Source organism: Halichoerus grypus, chromosome 10 (assembly GCF_964656455.1).
Source record: "Halichoerus grypus chromosome 10, mHalGry1.hap1.1, whole genome shotgun sequence".
Classification (NCBI taxonomy): Eukaryota; Metazoa; Chordata; class Mammalia; order Carnivora; family Phocidae; genus Halichoerus; species Halichoerus grypus.
Genome location: NC_135721.1, coordinates 110,967,475 through 110,993,762, shown reverse-complemented (window position 1 = coordinate 110,993,762; position 26,288 = coordinate 110,967,475). Strand labels below are relative to the sequence as shown.

Genomic DNA, 26,288 nt, shown 5'->3' with positions numbered 1-26,288 from the left:
TTTCCAGCTGTGTGACTTTGACCCAAGTACTTAACATCTCTGGGTCTCAGTTTCTTCACTTGTAAAATGCGGTAAGTAATTCCAACAGGCTGAGTTGGGCCTAGAGAAGGTGCTCCGTGTGATGGCATGGAGCCTCCAAGCCCTGCCGAGCTCTGTGGGGATCACTGTGCACCAACCAGGGGGAGTGGTTGCTGTCGCGCCTCCCCCCCTCACCCCGCTTCTACGGTCTAAGTGCGGGGCACAGAGGGAGCAGAGTTTGTAATTCGTGATGAGTCATTTTAAGGCGGCCATTGTTCGTGATATGATGAGCACGTGGGAGACCTTCAGGTTGGCTACATGGCGGATGATGGCTAACATTTATTGAACATACGTGTTCACTCAACATGTGCCCGGCTCTGTTCTAAGAGCTTTACCTGGGTGATCTTATCTGATCCTCACAGGGACCCTGGAAATAGACACTATTATATTCCTGCTCTACAGATGGGGAAACCAAGGCCCAGAGAGGTTAAGTGAATTGCCCAAAGTCCCTTAGCTAGAGAGAGCCCCACCAAGTCTCACTGCATCTGCTCCCTGGGGCCTTGTTCTCACGCGCTCCTCTCCTCTGTCTCCCGGACCCCAGCCTCACCCTGAGTGAGGCTGAAATTTCTATCCATCCATCCATCCATCTATCCATCCATCCATTCATTCAACACTGATCGGGCTTCTTCAATGCTGGCCTTGGTTCCTGCATTCTAACAAATACCTAATGAATATGTGTTGAAGAAACCAGTAAGTGAATGACTATCTCCACCCACTATGGGTCGGCATCTACTTGGACCCCCAAACGGAGTCAGTCCTGGGTCGTGGAGAAGCATGGGTTGAGGAAGCACAGCGTGGGAGCCCTGGAGCCGGCCGAGGGCAGGGTCTTAGGATGAAGTGGTGCTTGAGCTGGAACGTACGGGGTGAATTGGGTTTCATGACGAGGAGAAGGGGGTCGGACACCAGGCAAAGGGAAGAATGCTGAAAAGGCAGGATAGAGCTTCGGGAGGAGGGACACTGAGGCAGCGCTATGAAGTGACCAGGCTGGCTGAGTTCAGGAAGCTTCTTCAGGCTTTGTGGAGATTGGAAGGGTAAGGTTGGAGGCAGGTAACCTGGGCCAGAGAAGAGTGGGTCGTGACTTAGGGCTGAACCAGTGGGGCCCAAGGGGAGACAAAAGCATCCAGCCTTGGTGCCAATGGGTGGATGAGTGGCTGGGGGCTCCAGAGTGAACATCTCTCCACCACATTTAGATCCAGGACAACAATGACATCACCTATGCAGACTTGAACCTGCCTAAGGGGAAGAAGTCTGCACCTCGGGCCGCCGAGCCCAACAACCACACAGAGTATGCCAGCATTCAGACCGGCCCGCCGCCCGCATCCGAGGACAACCTCACCTACGCGGACCTGGACATGGTCCACCTCAACCGGGCCCCCAAGCAGCCAGCCCCCAAGCCCGAGCCATCCTACTCGGAGTACGCCAGCGTCCAGGTCCAGAGGAAGTGAATGGGACCGTGGTCGTCTCTAGGGTCTGTCCTTACGAGCCTTCCTGTCCCACGTGGGACAGCCGTGATGGGGACAGCCAGCCCAGTTCCCAGAGGGCCGGGATGGCGCAGGCCCAGGGACTCCAGGATGAGGCTGGCTCTCGTTTCCCCAACCCACTTGGCTCTCCAGCATTTCCAGGGCAGCCACCGTCCCCCCACATCGCCACACATGGAGGCCGATGGTGCCAGACCAGCCGGGGGACCGACCTGGGAACTGGCCAGAGCCGCTGGGGGTCCAAGAACCCTCATGCCTGTCTCCATCAACATGTGGGTCTTGGTCATGGTCTTGGAGACCCTGACTGCCCCCTTGATGCTCTGCAGCCTGATCTTCCAGGGTGAGGAGAGAGAAAACACCATCTCCTTTCACCACCACCCAACTGGGGCTTGGGGAAAATGTTCCGTTTAGATTGAACTGCCCCATCCATGGAGAAGCTGGGAAAAAACAACAACAACAAAAAAAACCTCCGGGACACACATCCCAAGACTTGGTGAGATTGCTGCCAACGGTCCTAGCCTCCCCATCCCTGGACTGATGAGGCACAAGCCCTGGGGGAGGGGAGGATCCTCCAAGGAACTCCCACACAACCACCACCACCACCACCATCAAGGACTGAGTAACAAAACCCTTCTCCTGGTGGCCCTCTGAGACTCCTTGAGGACCCATCATCCCAACCGTGATGCTCCACGTGGCCCCTCCTCTCCTTTCTAGACCTGAGCTTGCTTCCTCCAGCTAGCACTAACTCAGCAACATCTCGCTGTGGACGCCTGTAAATTATTGAGAAATGTGAAATGTGCAATCTTGAAACTGAGGTGTTAGAAAATTTGATCTGTGGTGTTTTGTTTTGTTTTTTCTTAAAACGACAGCAACGTTATCTTGGCTCTTTGTCATGTGTTGAAGTCCCTGGTTGGGTCTTGTGTGGTCTAAGGTTTACCAGTTGGTGGTCCTGGAGGGACCCTCTTACAGCAGAAACAGAGTTCCTTCACGTCCCAGACCCTGAGGATGGGGAGGAAGGTTGCCGTGTGGCTGCTCCATGGAGACGCTTAGCCTTAGTCTCTCTCCCGGATGAAAGTGGCCACGCCCTCAGCCAAGCCACGTGGCTGGTACTGCTGCCTTCTGTGCCCCCAGCGTGCAAAGCCCAGCCTGCCCAGGCTGTGTCTCCAGGCTGCGTCCTTCACAGTGCAGTCTTGTGGAGACCTGCGGCCTCAGCCTTCTCATCCAGAAAGAGGAGAGAGGAAAGATGCCCTCCCCTTAGCAACTGCCCCCCTCCCAGCTCTCTGAGCTGACCCCTGCAAGAGGAATCTTCTATTTCTGCTCTCAAACCCTTCCGGGATCAGACTGGAATAAATCCAAGACAGCCAGGAGGTTGGGCAGATGCTGTGACCTGTTACCCCTGCCCCCCCACCCTTCTGATGGGGGGTGGGGGCCTCGCTGGGCCCAGGGCCAGCACGTGTAGCAAGCCCTGTTTATTCAGTCTCCACGTATAACCGACCAACTCTTCGAGCTGAGGGGTTCCTCTCCCTGCCTCCTCAGTCCAGCCATTCGATGCCCCAGGGATTCCAGGCCATCAGAATGAGAAGCTGAGCCATCTTGCCCATCAGCAGGTCCTACACATGGAACACTGAGCTCAGCTCAGACCCAGTTCTCTGGGGACAGTGATTTGGCATTTTACATGGTGGCATCCAGGAAGCAGCTGAGCCAACAGGCCATGTGGGCAGCTTTGGCCCGATGAGCCAGAGTTTCTCTGTGGGAGCACAGTGGCCCAGCCACCTGGCTCGGGCCATTTCCAAATTCCAAAAGGTTGGCTTGTAAACCTCAGTCTCCCTCGCTCCTGCCCAGAGAAGGCACACACGTCAAGCGTGCACACGTATGCACACACACACACACAGAATTTTAGAGAATGTTTTCTTGGTGCCATTTTAATTTTATTTTATTTTGAATTTTGGAAGGGGAGTAAGGGAATGAGGCCAAGGAAGTTGTGCAGCTTTAGCTCGGCCTGGCAGCCTGGAGGTTCCCATACCTTGTGTATCGAACCCCAGGAAAAGGAAGAGGTCGAAACAACACTGCGGAAGGAGCGTGGTTTCGGGAGTTTATTTTAAGACTGCTAGGAAGGAAACAGGCCCCATTTTGTATATAGTTGCAACTTAAACTTTTTGGCTTGCAAAATATTTTTGTAATAAAGATTTCTGGGTAACAACGACCACTCTGGATGTTGAGCGTCTTTGTCTTTGCGAGTGTGACCCCCTGTCCCCAGGAGCCTGGGAGAGGGTGGTGTGTGGCCCCGGGGCTTGGAGACCGCAGGGCTTGGGTCTCTCCCTTGGGTTTTCTAGACACAAAGACTTTGTTTCCCCTGGCGCAGAGCGAGTCGGTGGAAGATTGTGCCCCAGACACCTGCGTAAGCCGAATTCTGACAGACAATCACGTTTGAATCCTGGCTCTGCCAGTTTGCAGAGTTCACACAGCTCGCCTCCTCCCGGAGACTCAGACTCATCATGTCATCGACGCAACGGGGACAGTCGTACCCCCAGCCAGGGTTCCTGTGCAGATCGAAGAAGGCCAGGGGGTGCCGAGCCCCATGCTTGGCGCGTGGCAGGCCTTCACTAAGTGTTGGTCCTTCCTCCCTGCTCTAGAGGTTGCACAGCTGGGACTGATCGCCCCTCCCCACCTATGGGATCTTGGACAAGCGGGTCACCCTCTGGGAACCTCAATTCCCCCTCGACTGACTGAATGAGGAATATCCTCGCCAGATGGTTCATGTCAAGTGCTCGCATATAAAAGGTGCTCAATGAATGTTCGCTTCCTTACCTCTCCTCCATTGGAATATTAATAATATTAATGACAATTGTATAATGACAGTCATAGGATATTAACAGCAAGTGGGGCTTACTGTGTGTTAGCACTTGACCTTGATGAGCTCCTACAATCCTCACAACTGAGGTAGGAAATATTGCCGACCTCATGAATAGGTAAGGCACAAGGAAGAGGTAGAATCTATGCAGGGTCACACAGCTGACGAGTGCTGTCACTGAGTCTCAGGCTCCAGCTGTCCGACCTCAGTGCGCAGCTTCTAACCCCCGAGACCTCACGTATGGGCACTGACCGGGCCCTGTGGGAAGTAATCGCCGGCGCCTCACACTCCTTACCTCATTTAATTCCCCCCATCCACCAGACGAGGTGGGAACTCTTGTCATCCCTATTTTATGGATGAGTAAACTGAGGCCCAGAGAAGCCAAGTCTGTTCCCCAGTGTCCCATGGCGCAGTGAGGCTTTGAACCCAGAGAGTCAGGCTCTTCCTCATCACATCCTACCGCCTCGTTCACTTACAGCGGCCAGATAGCAGTGGCTGTGCCCATTTGGCAGGGAAGGAAGGTGGAGGCGCAGGAGACGCGGGGCACCTGGCAGAGCTCACGCAATGAACCCGTAGTCGGGTTGGGACTCGCACTTGGGTCCACAAGCCCACGTGGGATCATCCCAGAGCCCTCGGCCTGATCCCGTGTTCAGGGATCTAAGGCACCTAAGGCAAAGGAGCCTCTCGCGGGGCTCAGGGCAGTCACCTGCCTCGCAGGCTGGGCCAGAAAACTGTGACGGAGAGCTCAGCCTCCCTCGGGGCCCAACCTGGGAAATCTGTGTGCTGCTTGTGGGGATGAGGTGTTCAAGGCAAGCATCCAGGCTGAGTGGGCCGGGAAGTGCCTTGCGTTTTCTGGGAAGGTGGGGGGATGACAGACGGCGTGTCCGGGTAAGGAGACTTGGGGGATGTATTTCCTGCAGTACCTGGGCCTGCCTTCTCCACGGCCCAGATCTCCAGGGCTGCGGGTTGGCAGGCAAAATGAAAGTTGATAGGAGCCAAGTGACCCTCTTCCTGCCCGCCAGGAAATCAGTCTAGCAGTTGGCATTTATTGGGTACCTCCTCTGGTTCCGCGTTGTGCAAAGGAGAACCACAGGACCCCACTGCACCCCCCCACCCCCCCATATGAGGACCCAGAGGTCATTTGCAGCGCCCCACCGGCCCCTTTCACATGATCATCAGGAAAATCTCTGCCTTCTCCGCAAGATTCTAACGCCCAACTGTGAAAAACCCTGCATGTTCTAGCAAATTCCCACCAGCCAAAATTTGACCGAAGTTTATTTAATTTTTACATAAGTACTTTTTACGTATCAGATAGTCTCCTACACTCTGTACAAATATTAACTTATTTAAAATCAATTCACTCCATCCTCTTAACAAACGTAGAAGGTAGCTAGTATGATTATGCTCTGTTTAATAAAGACATGGAAGCACAGAGAGATTGCGTGTCTTGTTCAGGGCCACCGTCCAGGAAATGGTGTGTCACTGTGGGTGTGGGTGGGCACTGGACAGACATGGTGGGGGGGGGGCGTTGCTGGAGACACAGCAGGGGGCACAGACAGTGGGAGCCACGAAATGCCATGTGGTCTCAACCACCAAAACATCAGAGGATGAGGGCGGCCCCAGTCGCCTGCCTGGTCACTGGTCACCCGACATATCCTCAAACTTCCCTGGGGCTCAGCCTGGCCCCATCAGCATCTCTACTGCCCCCCCACCCTTAACCATGGCACTGTGTTTGCAGGGGTCTGGGTTTGTTTTATGCACACAGGATTTTGAAATGGAAAATGCTTTCCAAAAAGACATGTGCCCCAGATGTTTGAAAACAGGCAAAACCTTGGTGACAGATTGGGGAATGGGGGCTGTCCTTGTAGGGAGGCAGCGATGGGGAGGAGTCTGAGGGGCCCTCCTGGGCGACAGGATGTTCTGTATATCCATCTGAGTGGGGTTACCTGGGAGCTTGCGGATGTAAAACTCTATCCAGTGCACATTTAATATGTCTGCATTTTCTTGTGTATAAGTTACACCTCAAAAAAGACAGGTTGTCCCCCTGGGGCTTCAACCCCCATCCTCAACGTAGGATGCCTGCCCCAACCTAACAGTCCTGGAGCCCAGCCCCAGGTGAGGGCTCTGGGAACACTGGTGAGCAACTCGGAGAGATGGCCTCCCCATGACCAAAAGAGAACATGATAGAGTGAAAGAAAAAGTACAACATGGGGAAAGCCAAGGCTACAGGACAAGCCATTTGTCTGGCATCATCTGTCCACTGAGGCTGCCTTGCCAACTCGCCCCACACCCACACCCCTCCTCCCGCCACCTGACTACAGAGGCCGCTGCACGGTCTTCACCCTGTGGCCTTGGGCAAGTGGCTTCACGTCTGAGCCTCAGTTTGTGCTCCTGGGAAGTGCGATGGACTCTTCATCTTCGGGCTCTAGTGAGGGTTCCATAGAGAATAAACTTAAGACCCTTTGCAACAGCATGTGTGGGGCAGACAGCCGTCCACACACGCCCCATTCATGCTCACACACAGACATGCTCACACGTTCACAACCCCACACCTGCAGGCATTCTCACACACACACACACACACACACACACTCATTCAGACCCATGCAATTCACACCTACACACACCACCACATTTACACACACACATCCACACTCATAAACTCACACGCATCCATACACAATCACACTCACCCACACACACACATTCACACCCATACACCAAGGCCAGGTTCTCAGAGGAGCTCAATGGTGGTGGATCTCCCTTTCTGGCTGAAGCAATATTCCCAGCTCCCTCCTCCCTCATTAGCCTGGGGTGGCTCCCTCTTAGCAACTTTGGGGAATCCCAACACCCAGCCTGGCCTTGAGGCTCCTCTTCCTCACCCCCCACCTGACCTCTTTAAGGACACTTCCTGCTCCTCCCAGGCTTGGACTGGACTCTCTGGCCAGCCTATCCGGCCAGGTACCAGGTGGAGCTACCTTTGACTGCCCTGGCCCCACGGTGAGTCACCCTCCCTCCTGCCTGGCCCCCAACCAGACCACGAGCTCCCCAACACCAGAACGTCACTTCCTGCCTTTGGGACCCGGCCCCTGGGAGCAGGGGGACTGAAGCCCACCATGTGCCAGATGGGGTCCCGGCCACTTGAATTCTTTATTCCTCTGAAGCTGGGCACTATGTTGTCCATTTCACAGATAAGAAAACTAAGGTTCAGGGAGATGAAGAGACAAGATCACTCATTCAGCCAGTAATTATTTCTCCAGCTCCTGTTGTGTGCCTGGCCCTGCAAACCTCTGGGGAAAACACGCTGAGTAAAGCTAGGCACACCCTTATGAGGTCATGGGGTGCGAGAGAGCCAGAGCATGTGGACAAGGGGGTGTCCATGTGTAATTCTCAGGAAGTTACAAAACGGGATAGATGTAAATACAGAATGGCAAAGCCAAACTCAGCCACACTCCTTGTAGAATTAACCAGTCCTTCAGTGGGCCTTCTTAAACAATGCCCCAGGAGGCATTGAAAGGAAGTTCCACCTTCTTTGCCTTATTTCCAAGTATCGGATACTTTTTCTTATTACGAGAAAGTACACAGACCTCACTCAGAGTGCATAGGGCAATAGAGGCCTTCTGAAGAGGAAACCCCGAGCTGAGGCCTAAAGGATGAGTAAGAATGAGCCAGATAAAGAGGGTGAGGTGAAGCCAGCGCTTCGCAGAAGTGATCCTTCCGGCCCCTGCCAAGCTCCGCCGCCCCGTCTTGCATCACTCCCCCCATCACTCCTTGTACTGGCGACACAATTCCTGGAATAAACCACAGGGCCTTTGCCCATGCTACTCCCTCTGCTTGGAACACCTGCTGGGACCCTTTCCTGCTTCTCCTCCAGTGCAAAGACTGGGCTGAGTTCCCTTGTTAAACACCACCATAACAACCCTATCCAGAACCTCTCTTTGTACCCCTGGTGACTGTTTGTAGCTTCATACTGACCTTGTGGTTCCTTGATTAACATCCCCCTCCTCCACTGCCCTGGGAGCTGCCTCAGGCTATGGAGGGTGTTGGCTTTGCTCACCAGTAACACTCCTGCACCTAGCCCATGGGATGCATCCGGTAAATATTTTTTGGATGGATGTGAGGAGGGAGAGAAGGATGGGAGGGAGGGAGGATGACTGGGTGGATGGAGGATGGATGTGTGGGAGGGAAGGAAGGAAAGAAGGAAGGGGGGAGGGAGGAAAGGTGAGGAAAGGAGAGCGTGTGGAAAAGCCCAGAAGCTGGAGACTGCGGAGAACAGAAAGTGCCCCAGCTGGCAGGTTTGGAACTAGGATTCAAACCCCAAGCCATCTGACTTTCCCCACTGAGTCACTCTGCCTTTCATCGTGATCCTGGGTTCAGAGCAATCACTTTTTAAAAAATGGATGTGTGCCCCCCAACAGGCATGGGGCCAGTGACCCTTGTCTGAGCCTTTGATGCCTCCTCTGGGGAGAGTGGGGCCGTACTTAGAAAACATGATGAGAGATCCCAAAGATCTTCCTCTACCCTGAGATGGCACAACCCCGCGGCGGCTGGCCCAGCTTCCAAGCTGGTGGGGCTCAGCCGCCGGCCCGGCGACACGTCCTCCAGGCCCCGCATCAAGGACAACCAGCCAAGCCCTCACGGGGGAAGGTGCCGTTCCCAGCCACCCGGGCCTTCTGCCCCCACGGGCCCGCTCTGGGCAGGGTCCGCTGGTGTGGCGGCCGGTCGCGGTCGCATGGATCTGGGCCACGGACCTGTCTCCAGAAGGAGGCAGGGTGAGGGCTTAATGGCGAGCGGGCTGGGGCCCCACAGAGGCTGTCGCCTCTGTCCTGCCCCGGCTCCCGGGGTGCCAGCAAATGGGCCCCGTGCACGTGCGATGAGCGCATTACCGCCAAGATCATGTGCGGGAGGCAGAGCCGCTGCGGCGGCCGGGCCCGGAGCTGCCATTACCCCAGGACCTTTCGCTGGAAAATTTTTCTTGGGGCAATTAAATCTTCAGCTGTCTCCTCGCAGGGAGTGCCTGCTTGCATTTTAATTATCCTTAAAAGAGAGAAGTAGGGGAAAGGACACCAGGCGAAGAATTAAAAAATAACAAATCTGCTTTATAAACACAGCCATCATCTTGCCGCTGTGCATCTATTCAGAGGGCTGCTCCGCAAAGCCCTTGACCCTTTGCACTCCGGGCTCCCTGGGGCGGTGGAGGGGGCCCCTCTTGGGGGGACAGCGGGGGGCGTGGGAGAAAGCACTGCTCGGGTGTGGCTGCGGGTCTTCGGTGCGGGCTGCGGCGCGGCTCAGGGTCCTGCTGGGTCCTCACCACCCGCCCTGAGGAGGAAGTTACTGCCCTCATTTTGCAGATGAGAAAATAATTGGTAATAGGATGAGCTACAGCAATAAAAAGGAACAAAGTACTGATGCATGCAACAACACGGATGGGTCTCAAAAAACGTTATGCTGGGCATCTGGTGGCTCAGTTAAGTGTCTGCCTTCGGCTCAGGTCATGATCTCAGGGTCCTGGGATCGAGCCCCGCATCGGGTTCCCTGCTCAGCAGGGAGTCTGCTTCTCCCACTTCCTCTCGCTCTGTGCATGCTCTCTCCCTCTCTCCCTCTCTCTTGCTCTCTCTCTCTCTCAAATAAATAAATAAAATCTTAAAAAAAAAAGCAGAAAACGTTATGCTGAGCAGAAGGAGCCAGACCCTAAAGGGTGCACACTGTGTGATCCCATTGATATCAAGTTCTAGAACCAGCAAAACTGATCTACCATGCCGAAGAGAGAGAAATGGGGGCCGGGGAAGAGGAGGGGTTTGGCCGAAGGGGCAGAGGGCACTTCTGGGGAGATGCAAATGTCCTTTAGGTTGATTGAGGTGGTGCTTATGTGGGTGCGTGTAGCCATCAATACTCATCGGACGGTATACACTTAAAATGAGTGCATTTCATTGTTATATCTCAATAAAGTAAATTTAATAATAATAAAATAATGTGAGTTAATGTTTATCTAGACTTCCTCCGTGCCAGTCCTTATAGTCAGCGCTTCCCATGTGCAAAGCTACTGGGCCCCCACACCGACCTGTGACACAGGCATTGTGAGGGCCCCCGTTTCCCAAATGAAGAAACTGAGGCACAAGGAAAGTTATGGAATTTTCCCAAGGTGATGAGGCTAGAAAGAGGCAGAGCATGGGTTCAAATCCAGACAGGCTGACGACAGGGCCTTATAGTTTTGAAAGCAAAGTTCAAAGTCACCCAACTAATTAGTCCTAGAGGCAGGATTCAATCCCAGGGCCTTTCCAACATGGCGAAGCTGGCGGAAGCGGAAAACTCATTCATTCAAGAAAGATTTACCCAGCGTCTAACTGGAGGTTATACTGTGGACACATGGGGAGCAAGAGAAAAGTCCCAGGCCTTTGGGGTGTCTGTGGGGGAGGGGATCACCAGATAATCACAAAAATAAGTCTGGAGTTGCAGTCAGCGAAGTGCGTTCGGAAGGGGAGGTTACAGGGCACCCAAACGAACGGGGAGTGAGCCCAAGACCACAGCCTCTTCTCTCCTCTACCGCTGGGGCTTGCACCACATTCCTGAGCCACCTGCTCCTCACTTGGGTTCCCTTACAAGCTGTGTATTCTGCTGATTCGGAACAAGTTCTAAAGTCTTGTCTTTCAAGAGATGTGGCAAAGGCCCTTTGAAATCGCCCGCCTGCTCTGAGCACCTTGGGCCTGCAGCTCAGCTATTTTAGGAATGGCCCCTGCGCATTCCCCTGGCCCGGCAGCCCGGGGGTCACATTCCAGCCTGCTGGGAATAGAACGTGGGGCAGGGGCGACAGCTGGGAGCGCCTGGGCCCCAAAGGGAAGACCCTTGCCTTGAGCCAAGCTCCCAGGCCCCTTGGAGACCCACGTTGCCTTGCCTCCAGGAAATCGAACATGGCTTTCAGCCCGTTCCCTGAACATTTACAACTTTGCTGATAGCTACCATGTGTTGAGGGCCCGGGCTGGGCACTTTGGTTACGTGATACAACTTAATTCCTCTCAGGAGCCCTAGACCACCACCCTGGGTTCCCAGGTGAGCACAGAGAAGGGAGGTGACTTGCCGGAGATCGGACAGTGCTGGCGTCTGGGCCCCTCTCCTGCCATCCAGCGCCTCCCGAATCTCACCTTGGCCCCTCTCCTCCCATCGAGATCATCACTCTACTCCACTGAGTGCATATGTTTTTGGAAGTCAAACGCTCTGGATTCATTTTCTGCGCCCCCCACACTTTGCATCCAGCTGTGTGACCTTGGGCAACTTTCTCCACCCGTCTGTGTCAGCGTCCTACTCTGTAGAAAGGCCCCTAAAACTCTCCCTACAACAGAGGATTGTCATGAAGCTCAAACGAGATGAGAAATGTAAACATGTTTACAGCCGGGCCCAGATGATTGCAAGTCCTCCACACCCGGTAGCTCTTTCTATTATTGACGTAAATGGGCTCCTACCCAATGACTTTATATATCTGCGGCACCTTTCCAAATAACACACAGAGACTGACCTCACGCTTTTAAACAGCTTCATAGTATTCTTATTTAGTTGTTCATCCATGCGTTCATTTGCCAAACAATGGCAGCTTCTAGACACCAAGCCAGGGCACCCAACACATAAAGCTGTTCTCAGTTCTAGTGGGGGAGACAATCCACAAATACACAAATACTTGAGATCGAATCACCTTGTGCTGAGGGCTTGGAAGAAAATAAGACGGGTCAGAGAGATGGAGAGGTACTGATAGAAAGGGAAAACTATCGAGATACAGGGCTCTAACTCCCTGAGGACATGACAGGGCACGTTCCTACTGCCACCAGCAGAAAAAGAAGGGGGAGGCAGAGGAGGAACCTGGGCTCGGAGACTCCAGGCGGAGGGAACAGCAAGGGCAAAGGCCCTGAGCGTCGTGCAGTTTGACTGGAGGAAGAGAATGAGCATCTTTGAAATGGTGGTGGAGGGGCAGGCTGGGGCCACGGTGAGGAGCTGGGGGCTTATCTTGAGATACTGAAATCGGAAGCCGCTGGACCATGGGAGCAGTCTGCTCTAACACGGCTTTTTGCAAACCGCCCTGGTTGCTGGGCAGGAACGGATCGCAAGAGCAGTCATGGAAGGAGGACGGTCACGAAGTCCCCATTGACGGAGGTCTGGGCTCCTGCTATTTTTTCCCCTACTTGCAAACAATTTTGCAGTAAACATCACGGCACAGTACTTCCTAGAAGTGGGATGGTCGGCTTTAACACGCCAACAGTTTTTATCCTGGTGTCCAGATTGCCACACCGCATTCCGTGGCACCTCCAAGCCCACGTGCAGGCGTTCCAGCTGCCGCCCCCGATCGGCTCCACCTGCTTTGCTCCAGGCTATGCGCTCCCCCGAGCCTCTCCAGCCCTGGCACAAACCCACGAGTCCTGAATGCATTCGTAGTTCTTGCGGCAATCTGGAAGTACACGGCGTCGAGAAGAAAACCTCAGAATCAGGCTAAGTGGCTAAAACTGCCCAGGGGCCACCTTTTCTAGTAGGAGTCAGAGACAGGCCTCCAACACCCCAAAACGGCCAATTCGCCCCTATTCTTTCAACCACGGAGAAGTTGCTTTTTTTTTTTCTCTCTCCTTCTGTTCAGCCATGAAAATCAGGCACAGCACAGAGATGACATTGAAAACAGGCACTGGGTTTATACATGATGGAGGGACTAGTTGGAAAACCCTCCTCTCGACCACTCTCTGAGCACCAGGTCTGGAGAGAGCTGCTGTCCTCTGAGCCTTCTGCCTCCCACCTCTCGGGGGCCCCCGTCCGTGTCCCCTGGCCGTGGCCACCACCTGCTCACGGGTCTCCCGGCTTCCATTCCAGGCCTGCTCTGCTGCCGATTTCCTTTCCATAAGTGGTCTTTTAAAAGAAAGCATTCTCTATTAATCAGCAGTGTGGAAGCACAATTTTACTATTTTTCTTACCATTTCGGGCTTGTTTCTGTTGTTTATTTTGGGGAAGGGGAAGGAGTGCTAAGATCTCAGTCACTCACAACCGTGCATGATTTTAATCTTGGCCTTGGGAGATGCTTTTGAAGATGTTATCTTTCCAAGACTGACCTGGTGAGTTACTTGAGAGAAGATATTGCAACAGACTATTCTTAATATTTTATCTTTTAAGACAAGGGACTTTTGTGGGTTTTTTTTTTTTCCATAGCAAAATAGCTGGATAGCAAAGTCTTTGACACAGAGAGGAATTATTACTCATTACCTGCTTAAGAGATGTCAGCGGCCAGATGGGACACATTGTCTCATTTTGTCTTCTCAGCAACTCTGTAAGGGAGGTATGAGTTTTGTACACATTTTACAGGTGAGAAACCGAGCCATTGAGAAGCTGACTTACTCAAGAGCCAGTCAAGGGCGGAACTGGGAAGCAAATCGGGCGCTCCCAGGGCCCTCCCTTTGTGATCACGGTTTTCACCAGCCATGGGGCCTTGAACTGTGTCAGCCTAGCTGACTTGGAACTGCGTGCCCCAGAATTCCTTTCCCGTATGGTTTGGGGGTGATAGTGGCCCCGTGCCACATTTTGCTCAAGGTTTCAAAGACATGGGTGAAGAAGCCACCATCGTTTTAGGCTCTGAAGGTCGGTGCAGGGCCCACACGTGTTGTCGCATCTAGTTGGCAGGGGGTAGGGGTGGGGGTGAGGGGTTGAGAGGTGCGGGATAAGGGATGGGAGGCTCAGCGCTCAGATTGCCAGGACCCTGCAGCTCCCACCCAGATCTTCAGCTCCTCTGAGTCCTGGGCCAGGGGCCCCGGCCCTCCCCTGTGACAGATCCGTAGACACAGCTGGTGCACGGTGGGTGTGAAGGTGACAACTCCCACATGGTGTGAGGTCACAGCCCTGTGATGAATTCCTCCCTCCAGATCACTCATAAAGGCTCTGCTTCTCCGGCGGGACCCTGACTGATCCACAGGACGAGTTCAGATTTTATTTGAAAGTCGCCCGCTCCCCTCCGCCTAGATTTGACAGGTTTAGCAAATAAAAATACAGAACAGCCAATTAAATTTGAATTTCAGACACACAAAAATGAAGACTTTTTAATTTTTTTAATTTTTTATTTTTTTTTTAAGATTATTTATTTATTTGACAGAAAGAGAGACAGCGAGAGAGGGAACACAAGCAGGGGGAGTGGGAGAGGGAGAAGCAGGCTTCCCGCTGAGCAGGGAGCCCGATGCGGGGCTCGATCCCAGGACCCCGGGATCATGACCTGAGCCGAAGGCAGACGCCCAACGACTGAGCCACCCAGGCGCCCCAAATGAAGACTTTTTTAGTGTGAGTATATCTCAGGCAATATTTGGGGGCATACTTAGACTAAAAATGATTTGTTGTTTGTCTGAGATTCAAAGGTCACTGGGCGTGGGGCAGCCTGTATTTTATCTGGACACCCTCTCTCCATCCCCCCAATAGATGCCCTTCCAGGGAGACCCCCATAGTGGAGCCTCTTCCATTTGACAGATAGGACAAGAACATTTGAGTAAGCACTCGGTCAGCATGTGAGAGGATGTAGGACAGGCTGCGTTTGACCCTTACAGGGTCTCAGTTTCTCCCTCAGGCTACACTGTGAAGCTATGAAGTCCCCGGGGAACCCCGAGTCCACATGTTGATCATCATCACCTTCAAGACAAAGTCCTGGTTCCTTACTGAGGCATCCGAGGGCCCAGCCTGCCACCAGACCTCACCTGCTGCCCAGCTCACACAACCACCTTGAAGGACTTGATATTTCCCCATAGACAATCTCTTCTCACCTGTAGGGCTTTACCTTGACTCTTCATGCCTTGAATGCCTGTCTCTCCCTTGAATGCTATTTAAATTCCTATTCACCCTTTACACCGCTAATGCCACTTCCTCCCAGAAGTCTTCCGTGACCACTGCAGGCAGAGAGACACCAGCCTTCACTTCTCTGTCCCTTTGGGCTTCTTTCAAGCTTACATTACCATGGAATCACAGCTTATGCATGTTTAATATCCTCTTAAGAGAAAAGAAAGATGAATAATTAAAACACCAGTGGCCCAAGGGGCACGTGCACGTCTTGACCAGATGTGAGATACAGGTGAGAATCTGTTCTCTGGGGCTCAGTCCCCTGGGGTCGCTCATCCTAGAACTACCTGGCCTAAGTTCAGATTCCACCTCTCCCACTTACTACCTGTATAACCTGAAGCAAACTGCTACCTCTCTGTGCCTCAGTTTCCCTATCCATACAGTGGGTGTAAGAACACCGACTTCATAAGGTTAGGAGGGTCTACAACACGTCAGGTGCTCACAGTGGTGCCTAACGCCCACTAACATGACACTCTAACATCACACCAGGCCCACGAGCTCAGGGGCGGAAGAGCAACCTGGTCCAGCGCTGCAGAAAAACCTGGCTGTGCCAGACTCGCCGGGAGACATCCCCGACCCGGGGTCTCCAAAGGCTACATCAAGCGCAATTTTTATTTTACTTGATTTTCGCTTTCCAAGCTGACTCTATTGAATAGCACCTTCCGAGGAATATAACCAGCAGACAGTTCTGGGCTAAAACCTCCATCCTGCCAGTTCTAGTGGTGTGAACTTGGGCAAGTCATTTCAGCCCTGCTCATTTCCCCAGCCAAGTGGAGATGGTGTCCCCACCTTGCAGGGCTGGGAGGAGTTACCTCCCACCTGAGCTAATACATTTGCTACCTGGCGGCTTCTAGTATTTTACTCTTCATGCAGCTGTTATGACACCGTGTCGCATTTTCAGTTCACGTGGGTTCCCCCGACAACCTGGGGGAGGATGGGCATTAGCTGCAATTAGTCTGGGCTGCCAAGGCCAAGTCTGTTCTTGGAATCAAGGAAGCATCCATATATGTGGAAGGAGGGAAGGAAGGAATGAAAGAAGAAAGGAAGGAAGAAGGAAGGAAGGGACGGAGGGAAGGAAGGAAGGAAGAGGAAAGGGAGGGAGGGAGAGAGGGAAGAAGGATCGACCACGTTCTTTCCAGGCTTGTCTGACAACAATATGATAATCAGAGGAATGGATCAACAGCCCCTGTTCATTCTCATATCTCTTTTCTGGAATCACAACTTAGGTTTGTAGCTGTCTAATTTATTATTATATGGTGCAGTGCGGGGTAATTATATGCTGTGGTATAATTTGTTATAACTTGGGCTGAGGCCTATAACTGTATAATTTATTATTATACAGTACAGTGTTAAATAATACAAAGAGTATATAATTTATTTCAGGCTTACGAGCCTAACCTGTAATCCAAATGCTGCACGAAGTCTATGTGGATGAGTTCATGTTTCCACAGAAGCCTCAACTTAGGGATTTCTTCATTGCCAAGTTCTTTCCTTGGGCTTCTCAGAACTCCTAGCCGAGACTTGCAGAGTTCCTGATACTTGTTGGAGTGAAGCTAGAATCTGAGGCAGCCCCAGCGCATGCTGAGTGGGGCTTAGGTGTCACCCTGCCCAGCCAGGCAGCAGGTGCAGAACCATGATCAAAACCCAGTTCCCTGGATCCCCAGCAGGACCTCCTGGATGGCAGCGTCTCCATGCATTTATTCGATAACTCCTTTTGTTCTGTTCTCAGCCCTGGGGATACATCACCTTGAACCAGAAAAGGTTTCCCCTCGTAGAGCTTGCATTCTGGCAGCTGAGCGCTCGTTTCTCTCCGGTCCCTGTTTCTCCAAGTATGGTTCTTGGGCCTGCATCATCTGGGGGCCGGTTAGAAACGCAGACTCTCAGCCACCTTGACCTCCTGAATCAGAGTCTACATTTTAACAGACCCCCTGGTGATTCATACACACTTGAGAAGCACGGCTTGAGCTTCTACACAATTCAGGAAAACTGTTTCCTTCTGTACATGCCCCTGCCCTCCAAATATATACCCACTCGCCGAGCTTTAAAGAGCAAAGTTCCTTCTCTCCCTGTGGCTTTTTTTCTTTTCTTTTCTTTCTTTTTTTTTAAAGAACATCTTTTTTTGTTGTTGTTGTTCCGGGTCACAATGTTCATTGTGTAACTTTTTGAAAGTGACCAAAAAAAAAAAAAAACTCACAAAGGGGAAAATCGAAATTACCCAGGATCCCACTACCCAGAGATAACACTGTTCATATTTTAGTGGCTCATTCATCAGACATTTTTCATACATGCATAGACATTTTTTTGAACGAAACTTCAAGAACAGGTGGAATAGGGGCGCCTGGGTGGCTCTGTTGGTTAAGCATCTGCCTTCGGCTCAGGTCATGGTCCCAGGGTCCTGGGATCGAGCCCGGCACCGGGCTCCCTGCTTGGCGGGGAGCCTGCTTCTCCCTCTCCCACTCTCCTTGCTTGTGTTCTCTCTCGCTAGCTCTTTCTCAAAAAAAAAAAAAAATCTTAAAAAGGAAAAGAACAAGTGGAACAATATAGAGCAATGGTTCTCCAAATTCAGCATGCATCTGCCTAGAAAGCTTGCTCGAACACACATTGCTGGACCCCCCGCCCCCTTGCCAGAGATTCTTTTTTTGTTTTTTTTTTAAAGATTTTATTTATTTATTTATTTGAGAGAGAGAGAAAAAAACAGCATGAGAGGGGATGGTCAGAGGGAGAAGCAGGCTCCCCGCCGAGCCAGGAGCCCGATGCGGGACTTGATCCCAGGACTCCGGGATCACGACCTGAGCCGAAGGCAGTCGCTTAACCAACTGAGCCACCCAGGCGCCCTTGCCAGAGCTTCTGAGTGGGCCTTGGGCTTCACATTTCTAACAGGTTCCCGGTGACTCAGAGCTGCTGGTCCAGAGACCACGTTTTGGGATCTGCTGGCAGAGCTGTTAAGGTCTTGGCCTCTGGGGTTTAGCATTAGGGGCTGGAGTCCCGGCTCTGCCACCGACTACCTGCCCACAGGGAAGTCACTGGGCTCGGCGCTCCAGCTTCTGCATCCGCAAGGACACCACCTGCCTCATAACATTATGGGAAGGACTAAATGAGTTAATTACATAGGTGAAACACACAGGAAGTATTAATTATGATTAATGTGACTATAACTTTCTAATCGAGTTTCCTTAACTCAACCATTGTTCATAAACATGTTTCGAGTCAATATTTTTCCACATATTTGTTTTGAAAGGCCGCAGAGTTGTCTTTCAAATTGATGCATTTATCAAGTCCCTGTTTTTTGACTAATATGGTATCAACAGGGCTGCAATGAGCATTTTCATGGATAAATCATGGTGCACCTGTCCGATTATCTCCTTTGGCTAGAATGTTCTAGATGTGAAATTGCTGAGTCAAATAGTATGAACATATTTAAGGCTTTTGATAAGCTTTGCTAAATGGCCTTCCAGAAAAATAATACTGATTTATAATGCCATCAGCAGCATCTGAGTGCATCTTTTTCCTTCTATTTTTGTTATACCTGTGTTGGTTTTTTTTTTAAATTATGCTAATATTTTATTTGTTAATTTGAATTTTTTTGATGACTACTGAAGTTGAATATCCTCTTCCAATACCCTAGGACTTATATTAAAAAAAAAAAATCCCTCAGGGGCGCCTGGGTGGTTCCGTTGGTTAAGTGTCTGCCTTTGGCTCAGGTCATGATCTCAGGGTCCTGGGATCGAGCCCAGTGTCGGGCTCTGTGCTCAGTGGGGCGTCTGCTTCTCCCTCTCTCTCTGCACCCCCACCCCTGCTCGTGCTTTTTTTCTCTCTCTCTCTCAAATAAATAAATAAATAATCTTTTTAAAAAAAATCCCTCAAAAGTTGTGTTTACATGAAGTCAACCAGGCCTTTTGCCCTCTAATGAACCGACTATCTTGGCATGGCTCCTCAGCCTCAGCCCTGTGGCACCTCTCATGGGTAACAGCTGCCTGATTAAATCCCACCTGTGCTGCTGGTAACATTCCTCCCACTTAATAGACAGGTGTGGACTCAAGAAGGCATGAAACATGAATAGCGCAAACAGAGGGAGAGAAGTCCTTTGTTCAGCAAAAATTCCCTCATCATCTCCCACAGGTCAGGCCCTCCGCAAAACACGGAGGGATGGGAACACGAAGACCAGGAAGTCTCAACATCTGGGGGTGAGGTGGGTGGAAAGGAAAACACAGTAAATACACACCAAACAATGTGTAATGAGGGTGCAGATGAGGACCAAAAGGTAGGAATTTCTGAGTAAGAAATGGCATGGCTTTGAAGTCAGAGTGGACCTGGGTTCAAATCCTGTGTCTTCCAACTCTTAACTTCAGGCAGGTTGCCTGATTTCTCTTGAGTCTTAATTTCTGCACCTATAAAATGTGAAGACTATCTGGGGGCTTAAATGAGTTAAAATAAATAAAGAATACCTATATTTATGGAATACAGGTAGGCAATGAATCTCAAAATGGTGACCCAAGGGCCAAATATGGCCTAGAGAAGGTCTTCTTTGGTCTATCCAGTGTTTTTGGGAAAAGACCTTAGAGAGGAATTAGGATGGCTTGGGCCAATAGTCGTCCATCCTAGCTGACAAACAGAAACACTGGAAATGTGTGGGCTCCTTGAGAAAGTATCTGGGCTCGTTCATTGACCTTCCTTCTGGCTAAGTAACATGGAATAACATGGACTGAGTTTATCCTCTTATCTGAAACAAAAAACTGGGCAAAATATACAAAACAACAGTTTTCAAGACACTGGGCATCAGACAACAAGGGAGTGATCCCTGAGAGATAAAAAACAAAAGAGGGGAGCCTGACAATTGCCCCCCAGCTTACTTTCTAAAGAGAGTTTTCAAGCCACAGTGCAGGAGGGGGAACCTAGGTGGAGCCAAGTGGTCTCCCTGAGGTGAGGAGATGCAGCTGGGAGGCCAAAGCAGCCAGGGTTCACAGGGTAGAGTCACTGAGGAGAAAGAAAGATAGAAAGGGAGGGAGGGAGGGAGGGAGGGAGGGAGGGAGGGAGGGAGGGAGGAAGGAAGGAAGGAAGGAAGGAAGGAAGGAAGGAAGGAAAGGAGGGAGAGAGGGAGGGAGGGAGAGAGGGAGGGGGAAAGGGGGAGAGAGAGAGAGAAAGGAAAGAGGCATTGATCTCGAGAGAGAGAAAGAGAGAGCATGCAAAATTTCTGGAGATCTGCAGAGAACCCCTGGAGTCTCCTTCGGAGTACTGATGAGCACATCCATATTCGCCAGAGTTTTACGGAGAAACAGAACAAGTAGGATAGATGTATCCAATAGATAAAAGCCCAAGAGAATCAGGAGTGCCAAAGGTGTAAGTCTGAGCGAGGTTCTTGTCTCACGGAGTTGAAGAATGAATCTCGTGGACAGAGAGGGAGCAAAGCGATAGAGTTTTATTAAGCAAGAATACAGTGAAAGCTCTCAGGAGTGAGAGGGGTCCCAACTGGGTTGCCTATCTGGCTTTTCATCTCTGACCTTGTATTAGGACTTTACCAGAGAGCTTGCCGGTGGTTCGGTCAGTGGTCTGGGACTAGACATTGTGTGAGAGTCTTTGTTTCTTGGGACATCTGTGATTTATAGGTATGGGTTGCTAGGTCTGATTCATCTTTAGAGCTAAACTCTCCTTTGAGGCCTGATCATTTTTTGTGGTTATTTGTTATTTTCTGTGGTGACAATGTAAGTATTAGAAAAATATTTTTAACCCTAGTAGTTGGGACAGGGTGGTCTGGTTTTTCTTCCTCATCTTTCTTTTTGTTCTTAGTGTCTGCCCACATAAAATACCCTCAGAGCCTGGTCAGGGGCCTCCTATCTCTCCCTGCTTAAAGTCTCATCCTTTCCCTATTCAAGTCCTAATCCAAGTCCAAAAGCCCAAGAGCCAGGGGCATGGATGTCTGCTGTCTGAGGGCAAGAGCAGAGAGGCGTCTCAAATCAAGCAAAGAGAGAATTCATCCTTCTTCCATCTTTTTGTTCTAGTCAGGCCCTCAAGGGATTGGATGAGGCCCACCCACATTGGTGAGGGCCTTCTTCATTACTCAGTCTACCAATTCAAATACTAATCTCTTCCAAAAAATGCTCTCACAGACACACTCAAAAATAATGTCTTACCAACTCTCTGGGCATTCCTTAGTCCAGTAAAGCTGACACATAAAATCAACCATCACAGCATGCACGGAAACTGAGGTCATGGCCATCATAAATCTACCCCTTGTCAACTTGGTGCACATATATATTTCTTCAAGCCATACTTAATCTCCAAATAAAAGCAATAAAATTCATAATTCCATCTAACATGATAAAATTACCCTGTGTACAACAAAAAATGCACCAATCCCTTCCCCAAAAGAAGAGATAAAGTTCTTGAATGATGTTTACTCTCCTGACAGCCCATAACTGAAATGCAGTAGTTCTCCTTATCTGCAGGAGATCATTCCAAGACCACCAGTGGATGCCTGAGAACGTGGATAGTACTGAACCCTATGTATACTATGCTTTTTCTTATCCATATATACCAATGATAAAGTTTAGTTTATAATGTAGGCACAGAACGAGATAAACAACTAATAATAAAATAGAACAATTATAACAATATCCTGTAATAAAAGTTATGTGAATGTAGTCTCTCTCTCTCGAAATACCTTACTCTACTGTACTCACCCTTTTTCTCCTTGTGATGATGTAAGATGCTAAAAAGCCCAGGTGACGAGTTGAAGTTAGATGAATAGCATTGGCTTGGTGACGAAGCATTAGGTTACTCTGGATCTTCCGATAATGTCAGAAGGAGGATCATCTGCTTCCAGACCATGGTTGACCGCGGGTAACTGAAATTACTGAAAGCAAAACTGTGGATAAGGGAGGATTACTGGACTGTGATGTAAAGTTAACGACACTGAAATACTGATATAAAGTCAAAACATCTTATGTTTACATGATAAGGCAATAAGAGAACGAAAAACACAAAGATATTTACTTAATAAATATGTATACGCACAAATGTATTTGTAATTAAATAAGGAGGAAATACTCAAGACAATCATAGTCCTTATTTCTGTACCTGGATCTGCTGGAACAGATGGCTCAGTTACAGAGCTTTTTGCTCTGGACCCCTCTCAAAACCAGCAGCTTTTCAGGTCACTCAGTAAATAGGCTGGACTAACACACTCCAGTGAAGAATATGTTGCCTCTGAAATCTGTGGAGGCCCACTGAGCATTGTGCCTCTTTCTCGGCCATAGCAGGGGCCAGATGCAACAACTTTACTATCACCCTGGAAGGGATATCTCGCCACGCCCCACCCCACCGGACCTCTAGAAATTTCACGTAGTTAGAAGACACCAAATTTTCATCAGATTTACTTCCCACTTTGTGACACACACACGTCTTACCAGTAAGTCTAGAGTAGTGGCTGCCCCCTGCTTACTGGGTCCCATCCACATAGTGTCATCCAGGTCAGAGACCAGTGTGATGTCTTGAGGAAAGGGAAGGTGATCAAGATCCCTGCCAACCAAATCATAATGTGGGTCTGGAGAATTGATGTACCCCCAAAATAGGACAGGGAAGGTGCATTGCTCACCTTGCCCGCTGAAAGCCAACTGCTTCTGGTGGGCCCTGTGGACAAGGATGGAGGAAAAGGCATTTGCCCGATCAGGAGCTTCACACCAAGTACCGGGGGATATGTTAAGTTGTTCAAAGAATGAAACCACATCTGGTACAGCAGCTGCAAGAGGAGGCATCACTTAGTTCAGCTTCTGATAATCCACCGTCATTCTCCAAGCTCCATCTCTCTTCCGTACAGGCTAAATAAGAGTGTTGAACGAGGAGATGGGACTCACCACCCCCACATCTTTCAAGTCCTTGATGGTGGCACTGATCTCTGCAATCCAACAGGAATGCAGTATTGCTTTTGATTCGCTATTTTCTGAAGCAGAGGTGGTTCTAGTGGCTTCCATATCATAATATCCCTTTCTTACCATAATATCCCTCACGCCACAGGCCAGGGAACCATTCCACCAGCTGCTGAGTCTGCTGAGTATGTCAGTTCCGATTATACATTCTAGAACAGGAGAAATGACCACAGGTTGGGTTTGGGTACCCACTGTGAGACAGATCTTCGAAAACCCCATTGATCACCTGACCTCCATAAGCCCCCACTCTGACTGGTGGGCCACAGCAACATTTTGGGTCTCTTAGAATTAATGTCAGAGCCAGTGTCCAATATTCCCTGCATGATCTGATTCCTTTTCCCCTAATGTACAGTTACACAGGTGAAAGGCTGTAGGTCTCTTTGTAGGGAAGACTGGGAAAAGATTATCAGTATAAATTTTGGGGAGTATATCAGGGCCCTTCCTCAAGGGGACCTGGCCTCCCTTCCATTTAAGGGGTGTTGGGTCTGTAAACTGACTCAAGTCTGGGGATCAGTTAAGGGGCCGTGACTCCTTTGTTATGATTTCAATTAGACTCTTGTTCACTTGACCTAGAACTCTTCTGCTTACACAGATCAAGTAAGAATTTAGTAGACTTCCTATTTCACTTCTAGGAATACCATGATTAATACCATGAATACCTGTTTCACTTCTAGGAATGCCATGGGTCAACATGAGTCACACTATTCTAATTGCTGCTTGGATTCTGCTGTCCATTATGGTCATCACACCATCTTGCCTTTGATGGTTGAGTGCAGCCACATGGCTCCTACCACCCCAGGACCCCTTTGCTCCCATTGCCTAATTTAGGTTTACCAGTTGCGTGGCTTCAGTTCCCACTGTGAGGTCTGACCTACAGAGAAAAGCGATCGTGAAGTTCTTCAAGGATGCTGGGACTCCTCTCACAAATATATTTCTCAGAGTATTTGGTGAAAGGTATGTCTTCTGAACGCTCTTCATGTAAGCTAGATCTTAAATGACAAATCCACTCTAACATTCCAGTCTCCCTAAGCTTCTGAATCCCTATCTGTACATTAAATCAAGGGAGGTTGGGCATTTCCAATTCATTCACAGTGGGCTGACCACCTTTTGGTCCATCCTTCAGCCAGTCAACCAAACAGTTAAAGCCTTTCCTAAGCTGCTTCATTAAATGTGGAACCCTTGCTTAGTGAACCCATGTCAATAAATTCTGCCTAATCTAGCTTTCTGTTTCTTCTACCATTTTCCTACTGCCTTAGTATTCATTCTCACACATGTTCCAGGGATTTCTGTCCATAAAAATTAGAAAACTCAAGTAGTCCTTTTGGATTGTAGCTCACCTTATACCTCAAATGTTGGGACCTACTGGGATTTGAGTCTAGTTACAGGTCTGGAAACAAAGAGGGGTGGTGGTGGTGGATCCTGGGAAGAATCAGCATTGTTTTGTATGGCAATCTAGATTCATCATATGTAACAAATGTACCCTCTGGTGGGGATGTTGATAATGGGGGAGGCTGTGCATGTGTGAGAGCAGAGAGTATGTGGGAAATCTCTATACCTTCCTCTCAATTTTGCTGTGAACCTAAAACTGCTCTAAAAAATAAAGACTTTAAATATAAACAAAAAAAAGTTATAGCTAATAAACCAACAAAGGAGATAGAATAGAATCATAAGAAATAGTCAATCCAAAGCAGAAAGCAGAAAAAGAGAAAGGAAACAAACAACAAATGGCACAAATAGAAAACAAATAGCAAGATGGTGGATTTAAACCCAACCATACTAATTATCACATTAAATGTAAATGCTCTAAATGCCCCAATTAAAGGAGCAAACACTGTCAGATTGGATTAAAAATCAAGACTCCAGGGGTGCCTGGTTGTCTCAGTCAGAAGAACATGCGACTCTTGATCTCGGGGTAGTCGTTCAAGCCCCACATTGGCTGTAGAGATTACTAAAAAAATAAACTAAAAAAAAAAAAAAAAGACTCCACAATAGTTAGGCACTTGTGTTTGCTGCCCTTGTGGCAAAGACTCAGGAAATGATAACAGCTAACTCTTATTGAACATTCGGTTTGCCTCATAGTGTTTTAAGGGCTTGAAATGTATTATCTCATCTAATCTTCTTAATGGCCCCAGAAGGTAGGTACTAATGTCACCTTTGTGTTATGGCTGAGGTTATACTTTGAGGCCCAAAGAAGTGAGGAAATTTGCCAAGGTCACCTCCTAGTTAGAGGTGGATCCCCAGGAGTTGCGCTCTAACATCCCACTCTGCCTCCTCTTGGACATGCGGTGCCTTCCTTATAGGGCCAAAGCAGAAGGCTGGGCCATCTGTCCCGGGGGCTGAGAATGAGGAGGACTTCCCAGCATGTGCTATAGGAATGTCAGTGCAGAGCAGCATCAAGTTAGCCTGGGGAAGCAGCTGCTAGCACCTTCGAATGAATCTTCATGTGCCACCGCCTTCTTCCCAAGGGCCTTGGCTCTGATTCCAAACTTGAGCTCACTGACAGCCTGGCAGCTGTGTAGTCTCTGGGTGGCCCGTCCCACCCTCAGAACATTGTTCTGCCCATCAGCATTAGAGATAAGATCTCTCTGGGAAGACAAGCCCTTGGAAGCCAGTTCCAAATGCCAAGCAACCAGATTGTCCTAGCATTTTTTCAGACCTTTGCCAAGGTTTTCAGAGCTGCTCCGATGGCAGGATAAATGGCCAAGCTGGACACACATCTCAGAGGACCCAGGAAGAGTCATTGGTCCAATCCAGACTCAGGCATCCATAGAGATATTTTGTTCATTCATTCATTCTTCTATAGATTTATTGAGCACCTTCTGCATGTCAGGCACTATTCTAGGCTCTGAGAATGCAGTGAGGACTCTGAAAAGTCTCTGCCTCCCAGGGGCTCACAGTCCAATGGAGGGAGACAGACAGTTGGGAAAAAGTCTTTGCAGTAAAGCATGATGACTGGCGAAATAGCAGCCATGACAAGGTAAATGGATGTACCCATCCATGTTTTGAAGGATGAGCAGGAGTCTTCTGGGGAGACAAGATAGGGAAGGCCATTGCAGGGGAGGAGGGCCAGTGTTGCAGAGGCAGAGGTGAATAGGAGCAGGATGTGTAGGGGAGCTCCTGGAA

General features: G+C 49.9%; 1 protein-coding gene and 1 long non-coding RNA gene across 6 annotated transcripts in view; both read left to right on the top strand.

Moving 5' to 3' along the window:
- Nucleotides 1-5,839, top strand: part of LOC118536470 (tyrosine-protein phosphatase non-receptor type substrate 1) — a 42,967-nt gene extending 37,128 nt beyond the window's left edge. For 4 of the 5 annotated variants that reach the window (XM_078057034.1, XM_078057035.1, XM_078057032.1 and 1 more), the window contains exon 9: nucleotides 1,269-3,759. In XM_078057034.1, coding sequence (XP_077913160.1) covers nucleotides 1,269-1,523 — 255 coding nt within the window. In that variant the 3' untranslated portion in view covers nucleotides 1,524-3,759. Of the gene's footprint in view, nucleotides 1-1,268; nucleotides 3,760-3,918 lie in introns of those variants that run through there. The other variant, XM_078057036.1, reaches the window with a different exon arrangement.
- Nucleotides 5,840-14,296: 8,457 nt separating this feature from the next.
- On the top strand, nucleotides 14,297-24,384 carry LOC118536496 (uncharacterized). The gene is made up of 2 exons (XR_004917699.2): nucleotides 14,297-14,697; nucleotides 23,840-24,384. It is a non-coding gene; the product is annotated as an uncharacterized LOC118536496 (long non-coding RNA).
- The last annotated feature ends 1,904 nt before the right edge of the window (nucleotides 24,385-26,288 follow it).